The sequence below is a fragment of the Neofelis nebulosa genome, chromosome 7, assembly GCF_028018385.1.
Source record: "Neofelis nebulosa isolate mNeoNeb1 chromosome 7, mNeoNeb1.pri, whole genome shotgun sequence".
NCBI lineage: Eukaryota > Metazoa > Chordata > Mammalia > Carnivora > Felidae > Neofelis > Neofelis nebulosa.
In genome coordinates, this window is record NC_080788.1 from 40,272,371 (window position 1) to 40,293,189 (window position 20,819).

Here is a 20,819-nt window from a genome sequence, read left to right on the forward strand (position 1 = left end):
CACTTGTAGCCTAGCTACTAATATATTATGGTGCGCATAACGTACCCCAGGCTAGCATCTCTTCCCGGAGAATATACGTGCTACTCTGTCTGGGTGTTATCTCGTTACCTTCATGTCACTGGTGTCTTCAAACCTAATTGTGGCAAGGAAGAGCAACCTTAATCAGAGTTCAAACAGCTGCTCAGTCCACCATGCCCTCCCTCCCCATGAAGCTGAGCTCACACAGGCCCTTGATGACCACTATTTGGCTATAGTCCCTTTCTCCCCTACACACGATTGTCGGCTGTCTATCCAGATGGCACACTTTACTTTCACCTTCTTCTGAACTTTTCACCCATTCACAGATGATAGTAGAGAGGTGGTCAGAAAGCCCACTTCTTTTCTGGTTTTATATAATCCCACATACCAGATGTGGAAGGGCCTCTTTTTGTTGGGCAAGAGTCAGCCCCTCCTGTGGGCAAGGACGAGGTCATCCTTATTTTATAAATGAGACCACTGAGACCTGGAGAGGCTACACAGCTTGCCTAGATTGCACTGCTAAGTGGTTTTAGAGGCACTTTGTATTTCTCTTGTTTCCATCCACTGCCCGGCCCTTCTTTTTATGGCAGTCTCTCAGGTCAGACTTCTTGAATCCTCCAGAGCCTCCTCTAAGCGTGTTGGTCGGCCTGAGGCCCATCCAGAGAGGAGGCACCAGAGGGTTCAGAGCCCTCTGAGGTTTGAGGCATGCCTTTTCCATACCTGAGTAACAGGGGAAAGGTAATCCTCCTGAGAGTTACAAGTAAATGGTGTGTGACAAGGGTCTCTTCATGTTTGGTGTAAGCACTCAGTCTGCCAGCTTTCTGATTGCCTGTAGAGGACCTGGTCGTGTCATCACATTCTCTTGTTATTGGCATCTCTGTATGAGCATTTGTTCTCCTATAAAAATGCTCACTTAAGTTCGGAGATCAAGGAAAACTTATTCTAAGCTGAGCGTTTAGAAAGTACATGATAAGGAAAATGCATTTCAGGAGCATTGGTTTTTTTGTTTTTGTTTTCTTTTTAATCTTGTTTCAGGAGCTAAACCGTTTACGAAAGGCCGCCCTGGCATTTGGTTTCCTGGACCTGCTTAAAGGGGTGGCTGACATGCTGGAAAGGGAGTGCACACTGCTGCCCGACACAGCGCACCCAGACGCTGCATTCCAGTTGACCCATGCTGCCCAGCAACTCAAGCTCGCCAGTACTGGCACCTCCGAGTATGCTGGGTATGAGCACAACATCACACCTTTGCACACAGACTTCTCCGGAAGCAGCACCGAAAGAATGTAAAGCCGACTTTGGGAGCCTTCCTTCTTTTGTCATTCCAGGTGAAAATGATTTAGGGTAAAAACTTTTTAGTTTGTTCACCTCTGCAGGAGCCACCCGAAGAACTCCGAGGCTGTCTCAGAAGCACCACTTGCTGGTTTCAGTGACTCTGCTAGAGTCTGAGGGAGGTTCCGAAGAGTGGCTGCCAGTTTGGGCTTTGACTTTAGCTTTTGGGGGCTGAGTCTTTAAGCCCAAAAAAACGCTGTTGCTCCCACAATGGGCACATCTCAGAAACTTAAAGGACTGTTGAGCACAGAGCTCTCTCCCACTTCCTCAGGAAATCTAACCAGCAAGGGCTCTCCAGCTTCCTGAAAGGCACCTTTTTCCTCTCCTCTCTCAACCATAAGGACACTTTCAGGCTCCTGTCCTTAGAATGAGTAGCCCAGACTGTCTGGGGCTTGCTAAATACAAGCCCAACACCTAATTAAGCTTCAGAACTTTCCTTAGAACTTGGGCAAAAACTTGGTGGTAACCCTTTGGTGCTTTTGGTATGTCTTGAGATACAGACTTTTAAGCGGCAACCGTAAATGTATAAAATGATTCCTGTTTCTTCAAGTTTTTTTTTTTTTTTTTTAATGAAAATAAAATACTTGATTTTCTATGAAATGGATTCACTGGGAAGCTAATGGGTCTTTGCCTTTTGGTCTGTCCTATCACCTGTGTATAATTTCGGCTTCCTAAGCGGCACAGGTTCATAAGTCCCCAGAGTTCCTTGGGTTCCATATGGACTTCCTTGTTTCTGACATTGGTTAGGTCTCTGCCTAAGCCAGGTTCCACCAGTGGATTCTGACGGATCACTGTGGTCAGTTACAGTACCTTTTCATTAGCTAGCTTCATGATATTAGGCAAGTCACATAACTTCACTAAGCTTTGTTTATGTCATCGATACTTTTCAAATTGTTCTGTGGACTTCCTAAGGTATTACTCCCTCCCTCGGGCTTTAACCCGAGCAACCATTTTAACATGCTATATAATGTTTTCCCTGAACAAAGGACTTATCATTAACAACTTGAAAACCTATCAGACTAAATGATCTTTAAACACAAGTTATTAGGATTTTGATTGTAAATGTTTAATAGAAATACACAATCTTTTGCTTTCTCAGACAGCAATAAAGGAGTTTTAACAATCACTAAGAATACAGGATTCTGCCACAAAGATGCAGCATATACTGCAAAGCTGATCTGTCCAAATAAACATAGAAAGTCAATTGAAAGAAAAACGGAAGTTAACACAAACAAGTGTTGACAGAAGTTACAGACATGCAAAATACCCCTCAGTGCAGTGAACTTATAAAAATAAAAATCAGCCAGCCTATGCTAATCAGATGTTTTTAGGTCAAACCAAGTTTCCATATTGGACTCAGAGAAACAGCATAACTCACTGAGTCCCCCTTTCCCAAGAACAGTAGGAATGGCAGAACAGAAAGAGCTATCATGCTCTTAAATTCTTTAATACAAGCATTACTTCTAACATATTTTACTTGGTTAACTTGGAATGTATTAGAGGAAACAATGTTTTTGACAATGACCAAACTTTACAACGTCTGGATTTTCCTCAGTTCCTCTGTTGGTGGGTTTCCTGCCAGGAAGCTTTGTTAAGCTTCTCCAGCCAAAGTTCTCACTCTGTTTTACCGTCTGACGGCAGACAGGTGAAACCAAAGAATAAAGCAGGTGTTTTTGAGGTCAGTTCTACCAGTCACTCTGGCAGGTACACGAGTAAATGGACTCAGCCAGTGCGGAGGATGATAGCAAGGTTTTTTATGTATGTGCACAGCCTCAGGCCATTTTGTAGGTCTGTTTTGTCTGCTCCCAGGTTGCCACAGGCTGCACTGCCAGCCGCTGTCTTACTGCCAGTTTCACCCTCTGACACCCTGTAGCCATTTGGGTTTGGAACTCTTATAATCTCATTGTTTTCTAACTAATGTTTCATCTTTCTCTAATGTTGAAAATAGTTCTGATTTAGCCAGGAATGAAGTAAGTGATCATGGTGTTCCAAGGTTCTGACCGGTTTCTCCCAAATCATTCCATGCCTCTCCCGTGCACACACACAGGTAAGCACGTAGCAGGTGGTGTTAGAGGCCAAAAGATTCAGAGGTAATAGGTGTTCTCTAGCTCCACTCAGACTCAGAAATGTTTTATCAATGACTGAGTTGAACTTGATTTTCCAAAAATCAATGCCACCCCACTTAACAAGCAACTCCTTGGATACAGAATATATCCAAGGTCCTGCCTGAGTCACTTTCACAGCCCCCTGTAGAGGCAACAGTGGTTTTTTTCTTGCAAGCAACAGCTGAAAAGAACAATTCCCAGCTATAAGAATGGCCAGTACCTGGTAGGGTTAGGGCCCTGAAGAAATATCTCTGGCCCATGTGAGAGTGACAGGACAAGGAGTGTGTGGGGGTAGGGCTGAGTCTTTTGCGGTCATTAACGGAACACACAAGAACAAACCTGTCCTCAGATACCAGGAACCCATGTCATGCAAGTACTACACTAAGATAGTTCGGTAAATTCAGGAATGTTATGGGGGAAAAGGGAAGATAGCTTCACTGAGAATTTAATCATTTAACTTTAAAAAAACTTTTACATCAGTACAAGAAGGTAAAACTGTAAGAATTATAGATTAGGCTCAAACTGGCAAGGAATCCTCTCAATCTTTGTTTTCAGTGGACCTTTTTCTTTTTTTGTCCATAGCGCCGCCTGCGCTGTTTATAAAGGTGACGAAAATTTATGTACAACCCTGAAAAAGAAAAGAAGCCAGTGAGAAAAGGGAATCTTGGTCTGTATTTATAACCAGAAGCTCTTGGGGCAAGGACAGTCTCTAGATGTCTGCCTGTCCTGTCCACCAGCACTGTGCTCACTGTAGGTGCTCAGAAATTACAGCTTTGAACCAAGTTATTATCAATGCACTGGAGACCCTTCATTTTTTCCCCAGAGGGTTTATAATTTAACTTCCCTCCCATATTCTAATATGAAAATTTTCAAACATGCTGCAAGATTAAAATACTGTACAGGGAACACCACCTAGGTTTAAACTTTAAGTTTTTATTATATTCGTCTGAGCACATGCCCACTCCCACCTCATCTTTGATGTATTTCACTGAAAGTAGCAGACATCAGTATACTTCACCCCGAAACATTCCATCAATTAGAGTTCAGTTTTCTTTTTTTCTTCCTTTTAAGGTAAGATTTACACAAAATTAAATATACAAACCTTAAGTATAAAAACAGCCCTATTTTTAGTTCAACTTTTAATATAATAATGTGTATTAAGCACTAGTCTAAAAGGTATGAAATGCTTTTCTAGGAAGTAAATTCGAAAACGCAGGATTTCAGAGTCAGAAAAAACTTTCCAATCCTACTTGACTACTAACTAGTTCTGTGGCTTAGCCTCACCTCAGTTTCCTCGTTGTACAAGGTTAAAAACACCTATTTTACAGGATTACTAAGCATGTGTATTTGGAAAAGCACCTTGATCTATATGCAAATGTAACTGTAGTACTGCTTCTAAATTATGCAAATTTGAGATTTCATTCTGACAAATAAGAACCACATTATTCATTGCAAGCAAACTAAATAGGAGTATAAAACCTTGTAAATTAGAGTGTATAACAATATAACCTGAAGAAAAGCCACTAAAGTTAATGCACATTAAAATACTTCTACTCTTCTAACTTTTCTAGTAAAGTATTTTAAGGGTCTTTCCAATACTTCTTCCTCTTTTAACACTTTCAGTATCATGCCTCATGGAGCCTAGTTGCAGTAAACCAGATTTATTTATCCAGTAATAGGGATAAAGAATTTTTTTAATGAGTGCATCTTCCAAATTGAAGCTTACTCCCTTCAAGGGCTAAACATTTTAACATTTCTGGTTAGAAATCTTTCTAAAATAAATGATACCCTCTCTGAAATAGGAAAGGAGAAATTGCATAAAATTTAACCTTTGGCAAATGATCTACACCCATACTGTGCTTCTGCCACGTGCTGATACCTGGAGGCCCTCCTAAAGGGTATGTGATCAGTACTAACTGATCAAGACCACTGAACTTTTGGGGTTCTCTGGTTTACTTTTTGTGGTCTTCCTCTCACTGGGGTAGCCACCACGATGGTCCCCAGTGATCCTACCTTCTGGGCTCTCATACCCTTGTGTATCCCCTCCTGTCCTCTACTAGGTTGGTCTGTGTAGCCAACAGAATATGGCAGAAGTGATGGTATGTCACTTCTGAGACAAATGAGTCAAATCAACATGGTGTATACCTTACTTAACTTTACGCAATGTTATATGTCAAATGTATTTCAATAAAAAATAGATAAAATTTAAAAACAAAAAAGAGTGTGGCTTCTGCCTCTCAGACCACTTGTTCTGGGGGAAAGCCATGCCACGAGCAGCCGCATGGAGATGTACTGTGGCAAGAAACTGAAGCCTCCTGTCTACAGCTACACGTGTGAGCTTGGAGCAGATCCTCCAGCCCCAGTCAAGTCTGCAGAAACTGCAGTCCCCACTGGGCTGACAGACTGACTGAACCCTCAGGAGGGACCCTGAGCCGCCCAGCTAGACTGCTTTCTGACCCTCAGAAACACTGTGAGATAACAAACGTTTGCTGTCTTAAGCAACTAAGTTTTGGGGTAATTTGTTACACAGCAATAGATAACTAACATAGTATCCGCTCTCATATCCTGTTGCTAGAAGAGCAGACAGCCATACTTATTTAGGGCCGCCTTAAGATTTTTGAGAACTAAAACAGAAATATATAGATTAAAATGCATTAGAACTTTATCTAAAGTAAACAGTCCTTACAGTTAGGAAGACTTTTAAATTTCTCATATTTTCAATAATTAGGTTTGCTTCTTTTAATTCTTAGTTTTTATGAATTAAGGCAAGAATTTATGATTTTATATAAAAGTAAATTAATATATAAGCAGGTTTTACATAAGGAACAGGGTGGGGGCTAAGGGAGCTTTCCTATTGTTAAGTAGAAGGCTTTATGACATCTCTTGGCTGCTCAGAAGCCTTTACTGCCTTCTTCCTTCCTTGCTGCCAGTGGTATTACCACCTCTGTGAACTCTAGATAAGGAATGTGTCAGTGAAATTATTAAAATGAGCTTCTTAAAAGAGTTTCTTACATTGTTTTAAACATGAAATATGGTGAACTCCCAATGACCAAGAAGATAACCACTGGAGATTTGGAAGATACACGTAGCATATTCTTGTGGGTCCGTTTTATACAAGTAATGTTTTTCTAACTCTACACTACTCTTCTAGAAAGAAAATCCCTAATAAGGACTTGGAAAACTTTGAATCATTTAATTCTACTCTCTAAGAAGTGACTGGAAAAAGTCTATTACAGAGCCAATACTTACCTAAAAATAATATTATGAGATAAATCTGAAGAAAAAAGGAAAATCTAACTTTGATTTTCACTGGATATGGCAATGTGAAACTGAATCTTCCTGTTTCATTGAATACTGGAATGGACTGGATCACTGAGACAGCTGAGAGCAGAAATAACTTGTCAGAAACAAATGAAATACAGTCCCATCTAGCCTCCTTAATACGGAGGGCTCGTGCCTCTTCCATTCCCCACCCCCCTAGTTTTCACGTGATTAACCCTCCACGCTGACAAAAGGAAGATGAATGAAGAACAGTCATTTTGATAGCACTGAGATTCAGTCTTCTCTAAAATGGAGAGAAAAAGCCCTACTTGACCCACCCACTAGGTGTGTGTTGGATAAAATGAAGTTGTCGCTAAGAACCTGCTTTGGAAAATTTTAAATACCGTATAAATAGGAAGCATACAATACATGAACACCCAGCTTCCAAACTTTACAAAAACGAGCTACTTCCCTGAAACAGTCTGGGTACCATGAGTACTATGGAAGGAAGCCACGAGAAAGAAATTCTTAAAAAGTCTAACACCCATATATCAGACTAAGGCTGGCACAGGAAGAAAGAAAGTTTAGCTATCTTTTAGCTTAGCTATCTTTAGAACTAAGCTTATAAAACCCAGTGTTCTTGAAAGTACCTTCTGCCAAACATCCCAGAGGATACAAGGGTATCCACACAGTGTAACGAAGCCATGTGAGCACCTTCCAATCCATGTCAATGCAGGAAAGCATGTAGAAGGGGTACCTATTGAAAATAAGGAATTCAGATGTGAAAAGCCACTTCAGGTCCTGAATGCAACCCTAGAACATCATTCAAGAAGAATCATTTCACAATTAGCCACACATGGCTTCCTCAGAACAGAATTCTAATCCTGGGCTCTCTACCCACAAACTCCCATCACACCCCTCCTCCAATTTTCAGTGGATGTGAACTCTGATGGCAGACTAAGTTTAGGTCCTAAGACAACCTTCTTTGGAATAGTTCAGTATATGGAGTGAATGCTCAGAAGCTCTTTGGCTTCATTCCTAGTTCTAAGTTCCAAGAGGTAAAGATGACAAACACCGTGACAATTTATCCCTGGATCAACGAATGTCATCAAAATTTCAGTATACAAAAGACCCCTAATCTAGAGTCAGACACTCTATTTAAAACACAAGGGGCACCTGGGTGGCTCAGCCAGTTAAGCAGCCGACTTCAACTTGGGTCATGATCTCATGGTTCGTGAGTTTGAGCCCCGAATGAGACTGTGCTGGCAGCTCAGAGTCTGGAGCCTGCTTCAGGTTCCGTGTCTCCCTCTCTCTCTGCCCCTCCCCAGCTTGCACTCTGTCTCTCTCAAAAAATAAGCATTAAAAAAATTTTTTTTTGATAAGAGATAACACAAAAGAATTTTTAACAGAGTTAATATTAAGTACCTATAATCTCTTTCACGTTTGTATTAGCAGATTTAAGAGGATATACGGGATACTATGGGACCAGACCACTGTTAAGATAAATCTAGGATTGCTAACTACTTCTCCCTCTCAACTATTAAGTTTGCAAAATACTAGAGCTCAGGAGTCAATGTGCAAAATCCTTTCTCCACCTGACTGAAAAAGAAATAGAATATGTATGGTCTGGTAGATAAGAACACCTCTACTATTAATGGATATATTTTTTAAAGATATTTTTTTCTATGACAATTGAGAATGGAAGAATCATAGAAGGCTGATTCAAATTTCAGTAATCTTGTAGTAAAAGATTTCTATCATTCCTTCTAGAAGGCTGGTATTCACTGTTTCCATCCAGCCTGACTACTCCTTCAACCCCATGTTTCTTCAGCTTTTTCAAAAATATTTCCATGTGGATGAGTCCTCTCTTTCCAACAAGACAGCAAGAAGGGTAACACAGGTCTTTCATTTCTCCAGATCTCTCCTCCCTCTGTTCTCCAGTGCCTACACTGGTATTATGATTGCTTTAAAAAAACAAAACAAAACTGTGTGTCTCCTTTGCAGAGCTCACAGATTCAGCTAGAACTCTCCACATAGGTGGAACCTTAATTTCAAACCAAATGAGACTCAGAATAAAACAACTCCCTCCAGAAGAGAGCTGTTCCAGAGAAAGGAGAAGCATTCAAACAACCATGCTGGCATTTCTACCCACCTGAAGATTTCAACTGCGCTCCATGTATAAAACACAAAGAAAACCACAGCTTTGTTTTGCATTTCTTCCATGGTGCCAAAGATGATAAACAAAATGAAATTTCTTCCAAGAAGCTATTAAAAGAACCCAGAAGAGAGAAAAGTTTAAAAATATATTCTACAAAAACTATATAAAAGTGTCACCCAAAACCAAGCCCCACTAAATTCAGGGTAAATAGGAAAAGACTGAGCTCAGCTAGTTTAATTCTCTGTTCCAGCTTTGGAACAAGTTAAGTATCCAAATCAGTCTTTCTGACTGTGTGCATGTGTGTAAATACATATCATCACGAATAATTCAAACACGGTTTAAAGACTACTGCCAAATGGACATCCGTGTCTGCGTAACCCAAGAACAAGAACATCACCATTGTGGGGGTGCCTGGGTGGCTCAGTCGGTTAGGCGGCCGACTTCACTTCAGGTCATGATCTTGCAGTCTGTGGGTTCGAGCCCCATGTCGGGCTCTGTGCTGGCAGCTCAGAGCCTGGAGCCTGCTTCCGATTCTGTGTCTCCCTCTCTCTCTGCCCCTCCCCTGCTTGCTCTCTGTCTCTTCTCAAATAATAAACATTAAAGAAAAAAAATTTTTTAGAACATCACCAGTGTGGCAGCCCCTCATAAGTAACTACTATCTTGTCTCTCTAGAGGTTTACTAGTTATGTACATATTTCTAAACAGTACACCGTTTCACTTTGCCTGTTTTTAAACTTTAAGAAACAGAATGTATTATTCTGTGACTTCTTACTCCATGTTTTGTTTCCGAGATTCGTCCGTGCTAGTGTGCATGGCACTGTCCGACTCCAGGAGGTTTTACTCACACTGCATTCTATGTGACTGGCACTCCCTGGGGCCATGCATTATGACAATAACTCAATCTGTCCCTTCCATCTTGCCCTAGAAATGCTATCCTCATTCTTATCACAGTAGTCCTTGATGTACAAAAAATATTATTCCATATTAGTGGGTCACTTTGTATCCTCTTTTATTTTTTAGACTGAACAAAACAGCCTCTCTCTGAGAACAGAAAACCTAGAAATAATAAGGCCACTGTATTAACACACTTTACCATGCAATGGATACTCTCAGAATGCCGGAGCAGGTGTACCATAAAAGAATAGAACTATAAAAACAGTACACCAGGGGTGCCTGGGTGGCTCTGTTGGTTAAGTGGTCAAGTTTGCTCAGGTCATGATCTCGAGGTTTGTGAGTTCGAGCCCTGTGTCGGGCTCTGTGCTGACAGCTCAGAGCCTGGAGCCTGCTTTGGATTCTGTGTCTCCCTCTCTCCCTGCCTCTCCCTCTCTCTTGCTCTGTCTCTCTCAAAATTGGATAAACAAACAAACAGAAAAAATTAAAAAAAAAAAAAACAGAAAAACAAACAACAGTACTCTGGAAGAGACTAACCAACCATCACCTGGTTCCCCCTGACTCCAGGTGGGGGGTATCTGATAGTATACAATCACATAGGTAGGTAATAGGGCAAAGAAATTAAAAGACTTTGATGTCCTATTCCTGATAGCAATCTTCCAAATGTTAGGAAATAACACAGATGTATGGTGAGGGGGAGAATCCCCACACAAATCAAAAATGTTACCTTCATATATGGAAGAAGGTCCAAAGTGAAAAGATCTCCTAGGATCACACTGCCTTCACCTACCCAAGATGGGAGGAGACTAAGCATGTCTCTACCTGAGAAGACTGTGGGTGAGGTCTTTCTGCTCCTGCTTGAAAGTCAAGTTTTGCTAGTTTTAAAGCCCTTTTTATCACTTTATAATTTCATGAAGATATTATAAACAAGCAAACAAAAAAAAAAGAACACAGATCTGAAATGGCAAAAATCTACTTTGGAAATTATCCCTGAGGCTTACAGTTTTCCTCTTTTTTCAGATAAAAACAATGCTATTCTTGTGTAAAGAGATTTTTACTGAGACTTCTCAGCAAATTGTGGTGTACCTACTAAATTCTGAAATCTTTCATTCCCCACCCTAGAAGTCAATTACTCAATACCTGGATAAGACAAGGTATCACTGGTGACTTAATGACTCCAATTGCTGCATTGATAGTTTCCACAACTGACAGCATCTGGCAGAAATACATCATGTCGGCCAAGGTGTGGAACGTGTCATAGAAGGACTCTAAGGGACAAATATACATTAAGGGTAAATCAAACGGCAAATTCCAACAGAATTATTTCTCAAACTAGATACCTCCTTACAAGAAAGGAATTTAAGGAAAATAAATAAACAGCCCCTCAGATTCGAGCTTAGTATCCAAACAAAGCTGGCGAGAAACAGGCCTGTGGAGTCATAAATAGTAAACTCTACTGGTTAGCAGAGAGTTAAAACACATAAACCCTGTATGTCCTTCTCATTTTAAAAGGCAAGAAAAAAAGTATACCTATACTTCAGTTATTATAAGCTGAAAAGTCTATGTATCAGGAACAGTGGCTAAGTCTTTTCAGATCCATTATCTCATTGAATTTAAAGCTAAAATTATGTCACATATATTGAATGCAATCTAGCCTCTTAAAAACCTCAAAAGTGTACAATCATAAACAAACGCAGACGTGTAAAAATACTAAATAAAATTAACTTTCAAAAACCTTATTTATGTCTATTTCGTCCCTATAATTCTTATTCTAAGAATCTATCCTAACTAAAAAATCTAAAATGAAAAAACCAAAAGCTTTTTAGGAATAAGGCTGCTCTCTGAAACATTTCTAAGTGCACTGAAGTGCAAAGAGTCTAAATGCCTAAGCGTATGGAAAGTTTGAGTAAACTACAGTTTATCTACTTCATGAAATAGTATGTAATATTTAAAGTGACAGTTATTGCCTATATGACATCAGCCAATGTGGTATTAGTTCTGAGTGGACCATAATATAAAATCCTTTATTTTTCATATTGATCCTCACTTGACCTCCTGCCTCCCCACATTCCTCTTTGCGTATTACTCAACCAGGGTACTGCTGACAATTTGGGCAGGACAATTCTTTGGCCTTAGGAGTTTATTAGGATTTTTGGCTCCCTGCCTATCTTTTAAAAAACAAATTTTATGTTTGTTTGTTTGTTTGTTTATTTAGAGACAGAGTGTGAGCAGGGGAGGGGCAGAAAGGGAGAGAGACACAGAATCCGAAGCAGGCTCCAGGCTCTGAGCTGTCAGCACAGAGCCCGATGCAAACCCACAAGCTGTGAGATCATGACCTGAGCCGAACTCAGAAGCTAAACTGACCGAGCCCCTCAGGTGCCCCATGGCTTCCTGCCTATTAAATACAAGTAGCGCCTCCAAGGATCTGGCACAGATAAGCCAGGTGCCAAACAAAGATGACCCTTGTAGGATCCTCGAAAGAATGTGGTTTAAATATTAGTTAAATAAAAGAGGCCCTTCCAAAAACTTAAACCATCTACTATTTTTGCAAAAATGATCCACTTTACAATCCTACTACAAAGTCAAATGTGAAATGAAGAATGGTATATACAGTGTTATTATGTCATTTTGCCAGAAAAATTCCACTAGTAATTTAGTTCAAAATTTGACTAATTCTTTTCTTTGAAGAATTAATGCAAAATTACAATGTGAATTTTGCTATATATAAGATAAAAATTTTATTCTAATTTTAAATCTCCCTGTTTCCAAGACAAAATCCCAATCAAATCACAGTGAAATCCGGGTGTCCATTTTAAGGGAATTCCCTTTAAGGTGGCATTTCTCCTGGACAAATCTTTGAAACATGAGAACCTCCCATGTTGAAACAGAAAGCTGTGACTTAAGATTTGGTATATATGGTGGGGGCGCCTGTATCAGACTTTGGCTCAGGTCATGATCTCACCATCTGTGGGTTCAAGCCCCGCATCAAGCTCTGTGCTGACAGTTTGGAGCCTGGAGCCTGCTTTGGATTGTGTGTCTCCCTCTCTCCACCCCACCCCCCACTCGTGCTCTGTCACTCTCTCTCAAAAATAAATAAGCATTAAAAAAAATTTAAAAAAAAAAGATTTGGCATATGGTGAACAAAAATTAGATCTGTGGCTTTGCTCTGATTTTATAGGAAATTCATACCTGTTTCAATTCAGGACTAGAAATCTGGCTTCTAAAATGATAGTTACAAAGAATACTAATAACATTAAAATAGTTACAATTTTTTATTTAAAAAATTTTTTAATGTTTTATTTTTGAGAGACAGCAAGCGGGGGAGGGGCAGAGAGAGGGAGACACAATCTGAAGCAGGCTCCAGGCTCTGAGCTGTCAGCACAGAGCCTGATGCAGAGCTTGAACCCACAGACGGTGAGATCATGACCTGAGCTGAAGTCAGACGCTTAACTAGCTGAGCCACCCAGGCGCCCCATTTATAATTTTATTTTTAAAACAAGACAGAAATTTGTGTACACGGTATGATTATAACTTTTTAAAGTTTATTTATTTTGAGAGAGAGAGTGTGTGCACGTGGACACGCATGAGTGGAGGAGGGGCAGAGAAAGGGAGAGAAAGAATCCCGAGCAGGTTCTGCACTGTCAGCAAGGAGCCTGACACAGGACTTGATCCCACAAACTGGGAGATCATGACCTGAGCCACAATTAAGTGTTGGCAGCCCAACCAACGGACTGAGCCACCCAGGTGCCCTAAAATTTTTAACTGTAGGAGAACAACAACTAAAAGGAAATGTATGGATATTTTAAAGAGATGAACAATGGCTTATTCACCGTCCTTTCTTTTCCCCCACACCTCCACCTGGTTTCCCTCACTTTCCAAATTTGCTTCAATCAGCACACTTACTTTGATGATTTGGAAAAAAAAAATTGTTTTAAGTAGCAAAAGGCACTCATCTGTTAATGAGATACAGATTTAAATAGTGGTAGTATAATATAGTATACTCTATCTGCACAGTATACATGAAAATCCTTAAAAACAATTTGCCATTAATCCTGCAATTCCATATCAGGAATTGCTCCTAAGGAAATTTTGTGGGTTGGAAAAATATACATCAGGATGCCAAGAATCTGTTGCTGTCATAGATGGGATTATAGGAGAATGTCTTAAGTCTTTATTTTCTGATTTTTCTATAACACATTTTTATAGCTAGAAAAAAATTAATTTTACTAAGAAAAAAAAGTATTCCTTTGGGGTGCCTGGGTGGCTCAGTCAGTTAAGCATCTGACTTTGGCTCAGGTCACGATCTTGCCATTTGTGGGTTCGAGCCCCGTGTCGGGTTCTGTGCTGACAGCTGACAGCCTGGAGCCTGCTTTGGATTCTGTGTCTTCCTCTCTCTCTCTCTCACAAAAATGAATAAACATTTAAAAAAAAAAAAAAAAAAAGCATTCCTTAACAGGGAGCTAGATAAGCTCAAACAAAGGTTTCTACATAAGCCCAAGAATTTGCTTCTGTTTCCTTAGCATAAGAAGTTTGGGAAATACATGCTTATGTGAAAAACCAAGTATATATGTGTGGTATTTGCTATTTCCCAACACCCTTTGTTCAAAAGGAGAAAAGTGTTAAGGGCAAATTAAGTGCCAGGCCCCAAGTCCTTACTACGTTTTTGAGGACTGATAAGGGAAGAATTAAACCAGCATCTCCATTCCAGAAGGGGGTTAGGAAGGGGTTGAGCGCCAAAATAGAAATTACAAATCCAAGCAGCTTAAACACATGACCCAAATAACTTAGGAGCTTCTGGACTAGATCACTTGATGGCCAGCAGGCTTGCACGGGAACGTGGAGAATCCATCTAACTATGTTCAATTATTTATGTATTTGCATGTCCCTATTCATTCCGTGGACCTTGTGATAAACCCAGAGAAATAAAAACTACAGGTCTGAGACTTGCCTTCTTTTTTTTAAGTAACTCATCTGTAAACCTCTGAGCACTTGGGGCTGTAAGACACTAGGCAGCTGGGAAGTTTTTCCTGCCACTGTGCTTTGCAGGATTCTAAGGTGTTGAGAAGGCTGGAAAAACAACATGCGCTTCTTTCAAATGACTCTTGAGCTAACTGCAGTTCACGTACTACCAACCTCAGATTGGAAAATTTAGGACTGAAAATTAAACAGACTATAGGACTTTTTTTCCCTCTTTTAAAACAGAGTTTATATATTCCATTATACTTATATTTTTCATTTTTATTTTATAAAATAAGGGAAAATGTCTAAATTATCCACATCCAAACCATCTGAAATGGTGCATTTCCTTCCGATCTTTTTGCATGTATTGGTTCAGTTGTTTCCGCTTTTTATGCAGATGTGATGAAGCTGGAAGAACAACTTTATATATTACTTTCCTAGCCTATCATATTTCTCCATGTCACTACAAACTCCTTGAATATTTTATATCTGCTTCTCATCATTCCACTGAGTAAGTATTCTAAAGTAATCCCTCGTTGGCGGACATCTAGGTAGTTTCTAACTTGTCACTAATAAAAGTAATGCCATAATGTATATCTTTTTGAAAAAGCTGTTCTTGTAGTTTCAATGATTTCTTTAGAACATATTCCCAGAAGTGAAATAACCAGGGTTAAGGATATGAACAGTTAAGGTTCCTGATGTGCTTTGCCGAATGATTTTCCAAGAGAGTCATATTTATGTACCCTCCCAGTAGCCACTACTGTGTATTTTAGCATATGTCCTCTTGAATTAGGTATCTTTTTTAACTTTGAAAAACTGATAAAAATCTTATTTTTATTTCCTTCATCATTATTGAGTTAAACATTTTCTGTACATTAAATATGGCTTTACTTCCTTTTATGAACTGCCTGCACATGACTTCTGTTTATTTATCTATTGGATGAAGTCACATTTTTGGATCAATCTGTAACATATTCCTTATAGGTAATCAACCCTTGCTGGTATTTGTTGCAATTTTCCACCAACCCTTCATCCCCATGCTACTAGCTTCAATAGGCTTTTAATCTTTAGTGTTGTTTTAGCTGGGGTATTTTTAGATACACAGGAATTTAGGTATTTTACTTAGTCAAATATATTGACCTTATTCTTCATGATTTCCGCTAACACTTTTAACCTTGGAAAGTACTAACCTTCCACATGAGACGGTTATAAACATTAACTTATATCTTCTGTTATGTTTTAAAATTTTGATACATGACTCAAATCCTTTGGGGGAATTTATTTTTGTATACAATGTAAGGAAAAGAGTCAAAGAGATTCCTTGCCTGCCTCATGTATCCAAACCTAACCAATTGTCCCTGGAAATATTATTAGAATTCCCATCCAGTAAAAAAGTATTGGGTAATATTTCCCTTTCCATTGATTCATTATTTTTTTTTATAATATTTATATAATTTATATGTGTGTGTGTGTGTGTGTGTGTGTGTGTGTGTACATATACATACATATATATATTATAATGCAAGAGCTATTTGTGGACCACCTAATCTGCTCTACTGATCATTCTATTTTTTTAATAATTGCTATGTTAATTATTCTCTCCTGTCAGGCAGAGAAAGTACTCTCCCATTATCCTTTCTTCCTCCAAATTTTATTACCTATTTATTGTTCATAATATAATTTTAGATCACATTCTCAAAAACTTTCCATTGTTTTACTTTTGCCAGAATTCTGTTAAACATATAAATTAATTCATCAAAAACTAACATCTTTATGATAGTCCTTTCATTCAATTTTGGAATAGGACTTGCATAACTTTGTCACTGAAATTACCACATAAGTCTATTTGGTTATAAATGAACTGTCATATAGTGAACAGAGAAAGGAATGCTAGCCCAAGATGTGCCTCCGGCCAGCTGTGTGAATGGGGACCATTTCTAAGCCTGTTTCTGCACATGTTAAGTGCACACAATCTCCAGTCTACTTGTGCACACAATCTCCAGTCTGCCTGTTTCACAAGGTCAAGGGAAATAAGAGACATGAAAGTAGAATGGAGGGCATGTGTGCTACACAAACATGGGGGGTTATTATTAACACCAGAGGCAGGGTATTATTAGTACCTTTGGTGAGTAGTAGGTCAAACTACTGAAAACAGAAAACTAATGTTGAAATTTTGTGCTTGCCTTTTCCCAAAATAAAGAACCTCACAGTCATGTTGACAAAGATCCAGGAGAATCCCAAGAACTGCACAAGATTATACATGAACAGGTATCCTTTCTTCAAGCTTGTAAGAGCTGAAAAGCAAAACAAGACAATAAACTGTTACAAGCGGTAGGTGCAGCAGGAGGGAGTATGGGAGGCATACCTGGGTGACCTCTCCCCACTTTCCCACTGGGTGCCCTAAGCTCCCAAAAAGATATCTGGCCCAGATCTGTGCCAGCCTGGGCTCCTAGTCCCACAGAGAAATGGGTAAAATTATGAACATTGCACTCCAAGGTATGTTTTTAGCAGTCTTTCCCCTCATAGCCTTGAAGGGTAAGTACACAGACATAAGTCCAAGGAGAATAAAGACAAATTACTTCTGGCAAAGAATGACCACCTTAGAGGGCATTAAAGAAGGTAAATAAAGCTATACTCAGCTCCTGCTCTTACCATTTTTATATTATCTATAGTTTCTTCTACCTGGAATTTTTTTAAGGCCATGCAGGTCAAACTAGCTCAAAGAAATAGGAACACAATGAAAAAAAGAATTCTGACATTTGATCATATATTCATTCAACTAAGTATTTATTAACTGAACACCTCCAACATGCAAGGTACTGAGGGGCACTACTGGGATTCAAAGATGTTAAGACTTGATGTTGCCCTCAAAGAACTTATAATCTGAAAGCTGTAATACAAAATAGAGAGTAATAGGTAATGTCTTGTGACAATTTCGAGGTGAGGAAATGACATTAGGCTGGGGAAGTCAGAATCAGGCAGTCTGCATAGATGAGACGATGCCTGCTCTGGGCTTTGGAAGATGGGTAGGGTGAGGATATAACCAAAGAAGGAAAATTACAGACTGAGATGCAGGAGGATAAGGAACATTAATTTTGTCTGCAGCCTAAGGCTCATGAAGACACAGCCAATTAGAGAGTTAAGGAAGGAGTAAGGAGCTTAGAGTCATGGTTGAGTCAAAGGGGTAGGACACAGGAAATGGGACAGTTCTCAAGAGAAGAGCTATGGAGTTCAAATTTTCCTGCTACATATTTATTCCTAGGCTACAGATATTCTGCATATAACCCTTGGCTGATGCTCACATAATCACACTAAATAGTGTGCTCAATTAAACGCAACCCAGTCCTGCGAAGCCAAAAGAGTCAGACTTTTCGCAACATGTAACTACACTTTTTTCTTCAAAACTACAAAAATGTATTATACTTCCCCATCCTAAAGAATTCATTTCATCAGGGAGCACCTAGGTGGCTCAGTTGTTTGCACCCCTCCATACCCCCATCTCTATCATTAGTTAACTGGTAACTCCCACGGCCGTGGGGGCAACTTACTTTCAGGGGAGCCTTGGCTTTCAATTCTTAGTTTATTTAGGCGTTCTTCTTCCTAGAATTTGGACAGATTTCCAAGAACACAGGTTAGGATTCCCAGATGCTTGCAGAAGTCCACATGCAGGATAAGTGATCTGACTCCCTCAAAGCCACTTCCTCCAATTGTGTTCATATTTCACTGGGGCAAACGGCCTAGCTAATGATGCCAGAAAGCCTGACTCCTCCTACTAGGTAGTGCTAGCATCATAAAATGCCCTTCCAATGCTCACAGAATTAAACCAATCAGCTGGCTTCCAAACTACAAAGTGTGGATAGTCTTAGAATCATGGAGCTGGAAAAGACACCCAGAAGATGTGTCACGGTCGTAGGAACTAAACAGAATTTTAAGGCAGTAAATAGACAGCAGTTTTGGTTGTTGTTGTTGTTGTTGTTTCTGAGACTTCCAGATTTTTAGTATAATTTTTCCAGAAGCTAAAATCATGTCGCCAACATCAGTAAGAACCCACATCTGGTCGATATATAGATAGATACATACAGAAATATTTATAAATATAGGTAGGATTTGCATGCACGCATATAGTTAGTTGCTCATTCTGTTACCTAAGAGGGCCTAGAAGCAATATCTAGAGCCCAGATCTTGGTTTCCACTATTATCCTTCAATAAAAAGAACAGAGCTCCTTGAAGAATGGCTGACTCTAGGGCTGGAGCAGGGAATATACAAGATAAGCCTGGAGCAGCTTATAGTGCTAGAAATTAAGAATGTAAAAAAAAAAAAAAAAAAAAAAAGCACCCCACAGTGATGGAGCTTTGTCAAAGGGACACAAGAGTCAACTGAAAAAGCTTCCAATAGCCAAAGCTGGAACAACACAAACAACAAAATAAATAATATAGTACTCGGTTATAACCCAAATATAAAATATTCACCAGTCCATACTGATATAAACAAATTATTGAATAAATAAATGGAAGAGGAGATAAATCTCCCATGTGGAAAAATTCCAAATAAAGTACGTAGACACTCTACCCTAAAGTTGGAAAGCATCACTCTTCACTCCTTTGGCATGGGCTATGCACAGTGACTTCCATCCAAAAAGTACACAGTAGGGGCGCCTGGGGGGCTCAGTCGGTTTAAGTGTCCGACATTGGCTCAGGTCATGATCTCGCGGTCTGTGGGTTTGAGCCGGGCAGCTCAGAGCCTGGAGCCTCCTTCAGATTCTGTGTCTCCCTCTCTCTCTGCCCCTCCCCTGCTCACGCTCTGTCTGTCTCTCTCAAAAGAAAATAAACATTGAAAAATATTTTTTTAATTTAAACAAAAAGTACAAAGTAAACAAAGGTGGGGGAGTAACATTACAGTGGAGAAATCTGACAAATGTTACCTCAGCCAGATGATCAAGATCAATATCAACAGTGATAAGTCATGCTGATAGTATGTGCCCTTGATATGACACAGTAAGAATTAAACCTCTGTGGTCTTCCTCCCCCCAAACCCATCACCCCATCTAATCACAAGAAAAACATTCGACACACCCCAGCTGAGAGACAAAATACGAAATACATGTCCAGTACTTCTATAAAACCATGTTTCCAGGTCTTTAACTGAATTTGTGTCTTTAACTGAATTTGTCTTTATTCTATCAGATAGATAAAGATACCTACCAAATAGGTATCTGAGGTAGCCCAAATAACTTGTGTTCTTTATGATTTGTCTAGATCTTTACTAGGATCCAGGTCCTTACTGACCTTGGCTCTGAGCTCCATTTCCGCATCAGACTCGTCCAGCCAGCGATCAAAGTCGGGGGCCAAAAACAGTGGGCGCTTCTCCTGCTTGGTGAGTCTCTCCCACCAGTGACTCACTTTCTTCTGTACTGTAATGTTTACCTGCCTTTGGGTCAGTTTGTAAACCGGCTAGAAGAGAAAGTGAGAATGTGAGAGTGCCCTTGCCTTCCCATCCCTCACTCCTCCTGCGACAAGTGCACCAAGCCAGTGTAGCTACCCAGAGAAGCTCACAATATATGCTCACTCCCCTTCCTCCTCCATTCCTACAAGCCGTGATGCAAGGAGAACATCTGGACCAAGGGCTGGGATAGCCAAGAACTGCTAAGAATGGCGCTCTGTTTCTTTGATTCCTCCAGCAAATGACTTCAGAGGAAATCAGGGTGAGAAAGGCATATAGTTCCGGTTTTCCTGGAGGAAACCAGGCGAACCTCCTGCCAGACCTGTATCATGCAAGGCATGACTTCCAATCACTCTCTCAGTGCATCCTCACTGTCCACATTTCTCTCCCATGAAGATGACTGAATTCAAGTGGTCAACACTCCCTGGCCTAGCGAGCCCTCGTTTTTTAGAAAGGTCTACTCAAGACTGGAACTTAGTGGATACTTAGTGGATAATGACAACTCTATCACAAGGACCAGCCTAGGGCATCTTCCCAACAAAACTCAAATTCTGAGAGGCTGTTCCAGTTCATTATTCCTCCACATAGCCTCTTCCTTCCTTACCTCCAAGGCAAGACCTATGACAGGTTCTCTATCCCTTACACTATTGTAACCAAA

General features: G+C 39.9%; 2 protein-coding genes across 3 annotated transcripts in view; one reads left to right on the forward strand and one right to left on the reverse strand.

Moving 5' to 3' along the window:
- INTS14 (integrator complex subunit 14) overlaps positions 1-1,951 on the forward strand; it is a 30,715-nt gene extending 28,764 nt beyond the window's left edge. For both annotated transcript variants that reach the window (XM_058737340.1, XM_058737339.1), the window contains exon 12: positions 1,054-1,951. In XM_058737340.1, the coding sequence (XP_058593323.1) occupies positions 1,054-1,305 (252 nt within the window). In that variant the 3' untranslated portion in view covers positions 1,306-1,951. The remainder of the gene's footprint in view (positions 1-1,053) is intronic.
- Positions 1,952-2,388: 437 nt separating this feature from the next.
- The window catches only part of HACD3 (3-hydroxyacyl-CoA dehydratase 3), a 38,149-nt gene continuing 19,718 nt past the window's right edge, over positions 2,389-20,819 (reverse strand). The window contains exons 4-11 of the mRNA XM_058737342.1: positions 20,008-20,172; positions 18,270-18,321; positions 16,905-17,015; positions 10,903-11,030; positions 8,866-8,978; positions 7,364-7,470; positions 6,702-6,833; positions 2,389-4,080 (exon numbers count right to left, since the gene is read on the reverse strand). Of these exons, the coding sequence (XP_058593325.1) occupies positions 4,004-4,080; positions 6,702-6,833; positions 7,364-7,470; positions 8,866-8,978; positions 10,903-11,030; positions 16,905-17,015; positions 18,270-18,321; positions 20,008-20,172 (885 nt within the window). The 3' untranslated portion in view covers positions 2,389-4,003. The remainder of the gene's footprint in view (positions 4,081-6,701; positions 6,834-7,363; positions 7,471-8,865; positions 8,979-10,902; positions 11,031-16,904; positions 17,016-18,269; positions 18,322-20,007; positions 20,173-20,819) is intronic.